This window comes from Ranitomeya imitator, chromosome 9 (genome assembly GCF_032444005.1).
Source record: "Ranitomeya imitator isolate aRanImi1 chromosome 9, aRanImi1.pri, whole genome shotgun sequence".
Taxonomy (NCBI): domain Eukaryota; kingdom Metazoa; phylum Chordata; class Amphibia; order Anura; family Dendrobatidae; genus Ranitomeya; species Ranitomeya imitator.
The window spans coordinates 56565618-56571617 of record NC_091290.1 but is presented as its reverse complement, the minus strand read 5'-3'; the positions used below and the strand labels follow the sequence as shown (position 1 = coordinate 56571617).

At 44.2% G+C, this 6000-nt stretch overlaps 1 protein-coding gene across 1 annotated transcript; it reads right to left on the bottom strand.

Moving 5' to 3' along the window:
* Positions 1-1715: 1715 nt before the first annotated feature.
* Positions 1716-5662, bottom strand: LOC138648617 (uncharacterized). The gene is made up of 7 exons (XM_069738405.1): positions 5185-5662; positions 3627-3793; positions 3201-3451; positions 2505-2643; positions 2150-2341; positions 1877-2005; positions 1716-1727 (listed from the first exon to the last, which is right to left on the bottom strand). The coding sequence occupies exons 1-7, from the start codon at positions 5660-5662 to the stop codon at positions 1716-1718; spliced, it is 1368 nt and encodes a 455-aa protein (XP_069594506.1).
* Positions 5663-6000: the final 338 nt, after the last annotated feature.

Here is a 6000-nt window from a genome sequence, read left to right as displayed (position 1 = left end):
GCAGTCGCTTCCTTTTCTCTGTAAATATCTGGTGGGTGAAGGAGCAGCCGCTGCCTTCTGTCTGACCATGGGCAGGAAGGTGAAGGAGCAGCCGCTTCCTTCTGTCTGTCCATGGCCGAGTAGGTGAAGGAGCATCCGCTTCCTTCTGTATGTACATGGCCAAGTAGGAGAAGGAGCAGCCGCTGCCTTCTGTATGTACATGGCCAAGTAGGAGAAGGAGCAGCCGCTGCCTTCTTTGTGTCCATATCCGGTAGGTGAAGGAGCAGTCGCTTCCTTTTCTCTGTAAATATCTGGTGGGTGAAGGAGCAGCCGCTGCCTTCTGTCTGACCATGGGCAGGAAGGTGAAGGAGCAGCCGCTTCCTTCTGTCTGTCCATGGCCGAGTAGGTGAAGGAGCATCCGCTTCCTTCTGTATGTACATGGCCAAGTAGGAGAAGGAGCAGCCGCTGCCTTCTGTATGTACATGGCCAAGTAGGAGAAGGAGCAGCCGCTGCCTTCTTTGTGTCCATATCCGGTAGGTGAAGGAGCAGTCGCTTCCTTTTCTCTGTAAATATCTGGTGGGTGAAGGAGCAGCCGCTGCCTTCTGTCTGACCATGGGCAGGAAGGTGAAGGAGCAGCCGCTTCCTTCTGTCTGTCCATGGCCGAGTAGGTGAAGGAGCATCCGCTTCCTTCTGTATGTACATGGCCAAGTAGGAGAAGGAGCAGCCGCTGCCTTCTGTATGTACATGGCCAAGTAGGAGAAGGAGCAGCCGCTGCCTTCTTTGTGTCCATATCCGGTAGGTGAAGGAGCAGCCGCTGCCTTCTTTGTGTCCATATCCGGTAGGTGAAGGAGCAGTCGCTTCCTTTTCTGTGTAAATATCTGGTGGGTGAAGGAGCAGCCGCTGCCTTCTGTCTGACCATGGGCAGGAAGGTGAACGAGCAGCCGCTTCCTTCTGTCTGTCCATGGCCGAGTAGGTGAAGGAGCAGCCGCTTCCTTCTGTATGTACATGGCCAAGTAGGAGAAGGAGCAGCCGCTGCCTTCTGTATGTACATGGCCAAGTAGGAGAAGGAGCAGCCGCTGCCTTCTGTATGTACATGGCCAAGTAGGAGAAGGAGCAGCCGCTGCCTTCTTTGTGTCCATATCCGGTAGGTGAAAGAGCAGCCGCTGCCTTCTTTGTGTCCATATCCGGTAGGTGAAGGAGCAGCCGCTGCCTTCTTTGTGTCCATATCCGGTAGGTGAAGGAGCAGCCGCTGCCTTCTTTGTGTCCATATCCGGTAGGTGAAGGAGCAGTCGCTTCCTTTTCTCTGTAAATATCTGGTGGGTGAAGGAGCAGCCGCTGCCTTCTTTCCATCCATATCCGTTAGTTTTCTCCTTACCACCACATTGTAGATGAGTCGTCCAGATGGTGACATAGCAAGTATGGCTGAAAGAAGTCCTTCAATTTCAGCCTCTAATTACTTGATATGTTGCTCCAGAGGAAGGCGAAAAATAACCCTGAGGACTCGTTGTTGGATTATCCTCATATCAAGGGAAAAAAAATCCTTCCTGACCCCAAATATGGCGATCGGAATAAATCCCTGGATGTTTGGTGCTCAAATCTACGTGGATGTTATGTGGTGGAAGCTCGGTAGGTTTGTCACAGTCCGGTAAATGAGAAAGTCCAGTTTCGTTGTCTTATCCGATTAATGTAAATCTTCATTCCTGGATGTTACTGGAATGGGGCTGATTGTTATCAGCCTAATACTCCTGCTGTAAGAAGAGAAATATACACGTCTGAGAATCAGCTCCTCGCATTCAGTATATATAGTGTACTGGGGATATAACAATAAGGGGTATAGTGGGTAAGTGTGTTACTGGGTAGTGACAACATTATGGATGTCTGTATGTGTTGTACTTACATAGTAATATGGGAATGGTGGCTCGGATCTGCCACACTCCACATCATTCCAGTCTATGGAGTGGAAGAACGGGTGGGATCTGATAGATGATTTTATGGCCAATCGGGCAGATGGAGTTTTGCAGAGAAGCTGAAAAATGAAAGAGACCATTAGTCATAATATCATATATTATTACTGATTAAGTCATTACACAATGTCTATGGACTGTCCACATCTTATCTTCTATGTATTCTTGTAATCCCTCATGATCCTTATCCATCTGATCTTACTCACCCCTTTTATGATGGCCATGGTATTAATACACATCCCTGGTGGAAAATAAGGGATGTCTTCATACAGAGACTGGTGGTATTCTTCCAGTGTGCCTCTGCTGTAAAATGGATAGTCCCCTACACTCATCATATACAGGATGATGCCAAAGGCAAAGGAGTCTGCCCGATGGTTGTATCCTTTATCGTCCATTATCTGTGGGAACATGAGGTTGGAGAGAAGCTGAATATACCCGGAAGGAGCATTACACACAGAGACTATGAGGACCGGTTTGTGATTAGATGTGAGCAGGATACATTGGGATCAGATTATCCCTCAGTCCTACTATCGGCACCAATCACACAGAGATGTTCCTTACCTCAGGCGCCATGTAACAATTAGTGCCAATAATGTATTTCACTATATCACCCTCAGACACATTAATGGCTGAACAGCCAAAGTCTGAGATTTTGATGTGTCCGGTGTCTTGGATGAGGATGTTCTCTGGCTTCAGGTCACTGCAGGGAGAAGGAGCAGACACTGATTGTGAGGATAATTCATGACAAGAACTTTCTACAATAGATATGTAAGGAGACAAGCGAGAGTCACAGGTGACAGATTTATGGAGGTGAAATGATTACCTATGTATGACGCCGTGTTCATGCAGATATTGGAGTCCGCACACCATCTCTGCCGCAAAGAGTCTGTGGAGTAGAAAGTAAAGGGTGGATCAGTGGTTACATACACAATCATACAGAGAACATGAGGAGATCACACACGTGTCCTTTTCACGTCATTATTTTCTCCTGTGTCTTTGTCCATTGCTCTAGGACAGTGTTCCCTAAGTTCGGTCCTCAAGAGCCACCAACAGGTCATGTTTTCAGGATCTCCTTAGTAATGCCCAGGTGAGATCTCCATAATCTAGACAGGCATCAATTCCATCACCAGGGCCATGCTAAGGAAATCCTAAAAACATGACCTGTTGGTGGCTCTTGAGGACTGGAGTTGGGGAACACTGCTCTAGGACTACAATGTGCGGGCAGCGGATTATTAAGATTCAGTATAAGACATTTACCTTATTGTCTTTGAGTTAAACAGCACTGAATCTTTCATGTGGTGAAGCAGGTCTCCTCCGGCCATATAGTCCATGGCTATTGCATACTCCGTCGGTGTCTCCATAAACGCCCGCATGGACATTAGGTAGGGGCATCCGGCAGCCATTCTGAGGACTTCTAGCTCTCTGGAGATGATGTCCTCACAAGAACTCTTGTCCATAAACTTCACGGCCAGCAGTCCTTCATTGACCGGATCTGATGCCAAGATGACCTGTAGAAAAATCACAACAGATCAGACCAAACTCCCATCTATTTCTGTGTAATATGTCACTAGTTTATCCCACGTATCATTACATATGAACATCCTGTAATGAATAAGTACATCCCTCCTGTGTATCTGTGCAGGATACATTGAGGAACACGGACAAATATAAATTGACACTTACTTTTCCATAGCTTCCTTTTCCAAGATCTTCCCAGAACTCAAGACTGTAAAGGTCCATAGGTGGGTCTGTGTAGACCAGTTCTCTTTGTGGAGAAAACTGTACACTGGCATCACCAAGACCTTGTGCCGGCATGTCTGATGTGTCGTGGGGTGTCTTATCCTTTCCATCTGTAGAGATAATACAAGATTTATTAACCCTTAGTGAACACATAATGGAAATGTTTGTCACGTTGTGCAGGAAATGTATGGAGCGGGCTCAGGAGCTGAGCATGCACCATGCCAGGTATGTGCCTGCTGTATTACATAGCAGCCATCTGCCTATAACTGCAGTCACCAGAACTTTCTACAATTATTGCTGCTTAACCATTTCAGTGCTCACAGTGGTATTTAAATGAAGTCGTTACTGATTTGTGTGACCAGCACCAATTACTTCTCCCCCAAAACATGACTGCAAAGGGACAATTGTTGGAAATGACTACCTGGGCCTGCTAAAAGCCCCTGTCTTTCATATTCCTCCTTCTGTTAAGACCAGTCTGGCTTAATTTCATATGAGAACGTTTATTTAGCTGTAAACAGTTCTATCTAATAATTTGCATATCTATTATCACTCCATCCTCATAAATTTGATGTATTAAAACATAACATTAATTAATGCAAACAGTAAACTCTAAAGTGAGAAAAATAAAATTGAAACATCAAAATTGTATTTCTTTGAGGGCGCCGTATCCACCTAAATAATTGCAATAAAAAGATATCACAATGTCCGCTCTACCCAGGAAAGGTATCAACGAAAGCTGCAACTCGACACGCAAAAAACAAACCCTCACACAGCTCCATCAAAATCAACAAGATACAATGCCTCACAATATGGGGACACAAACCATTTTTTTTTTACATAAAATTCTTTAATTCCTTTCACTACTTAATTAAAAAAACTCCCGATAGATGTGTTCATTATTACCATAGTTGTACCTGACATCGAGAAACATTTTGAGAGGTCGTTTTTACCACTCAATGAACACAGTAAAAAAAAACAATGGCAGAATGACTTTTTTTTCCACAATTTTACCACTTTTTTAATATTTTTCTCCATTTTCCAGAACATTGAATAGTGTACATAACTACAGCTCTGTCCACTAAAAAACACAAGTCCACATACTGCTAAATTGGCAGAAAAGTTAAGCAATAAATCGTTATGGGTTTTCAAAGGAGGGAAGAAAAACAACCGAAGGTTTCAAGGTCAAGAAGGGGTTAACAAATATAGCTCCAGAGCAAATATTACAATTTTAAACAGAATTATGTAAATGAGCAGGAAATGGCTGATATTTTGGCTCCAATTTATGAAAACTATACAATAGCAAAAACATCGATGTTGCCCATAGCAACGAATCAAAGCACAGATTCCATTTCTTAACATTCTATGGAAAAATGAAAGCCGCATTGTGATTGGTTGCTAAGGACAGTTTTTCTGCACTTTTGATAACTGAGGCCAGAACATAATATTTGGAGTATAATCCCCCTCACCCCAGTCTTATTTTACAGAGGAGTTTCCATCTTACCTGGTTCCTCTTTATCCAGTGGTGTATTTGGTGGAGAATCACTCAGCTGTTTGTTCTCTGGGATGGAGATGTTCTCAGCTGATGTCCTGGACCTCTGTAATGCATCATTCCCATTTATAATGATCCTCTTCTGGGATGCCGCTCTTTGTAGGTTTGGTGTCTCCAGACGTTCAGATCTGGAGGATGTGACATCCCTCGGTGTTTCCTGGAGAACCTCTTCCAGCTCTAACTCTGCGCTGATGTTTCTCCGCTTATTGAGGATGGCATCTTTGTTCCTCCTCCGTATTTCAGGGACCAGATCTCCAATTTTTCTCAAGGAGATAAGAATGGTCCTCTGAAGCTCAGCGGAGGCTGCAGAGTGAGACTCCATGAGGTTCTCCATATTCCTTTTCTTTGTAAGGATCTCATGTCTTTTGGTCTTTCTCATTTTTTCCAGAGTATGACGTTTGGACGCCATTTCTGAGGCGTCAGAGTCCATGTCCGGTAGAGTAAAGTCTTTTCGCCCTAAAGCGAACAATGGTACCTGCTCTTCATTGATTCCTCTCCTCTCTCTCAGAACCCGATCTCTTTGGGCTCTTCTTCTCTCTTTATCCATTTTAAAATAAAAATTTTTGCTTCGTTTGTCACGAAAAACAAAAGGGGCTACCTCACCCTTGGGAGTCTGTAAGGCAGTGATTCCCTTAGGCAGTAACACTGGAATATAGAATGTGATGATGTCATCACATCAATTGTAACATCGGTCTTATTATGATGTCACAATGAGAGAGATGATAAAGATAGATAGCGAATTTGAAGGATGCTGAAGAAAACTTTTAC

Bases quoted from the DNA above. Each gene is read 5' to 3' on its own strand.
- LOC138648617 (XM_069738405.1), bottom strand. From the start codon at position 5,662: ATGGACTCTGACGCCTCAGAAATGGCGTCCAAACGTCATACTCTGGAA. The intron at 3,794-5,184 runs GTAAGATGGAAA...TTATCTCTACAG, and splicing joins ACTGGATAAAGAGGAACCAG to ATGGAAAGGATAAGACACCC. The intron at 2,006-2,149 runs GTGAGTAAGATC...TTCATTTTTCAG, and splicing joins CCATGGCCATCATAAAAGGG to CTTCTCTGCAAAACTCCATC.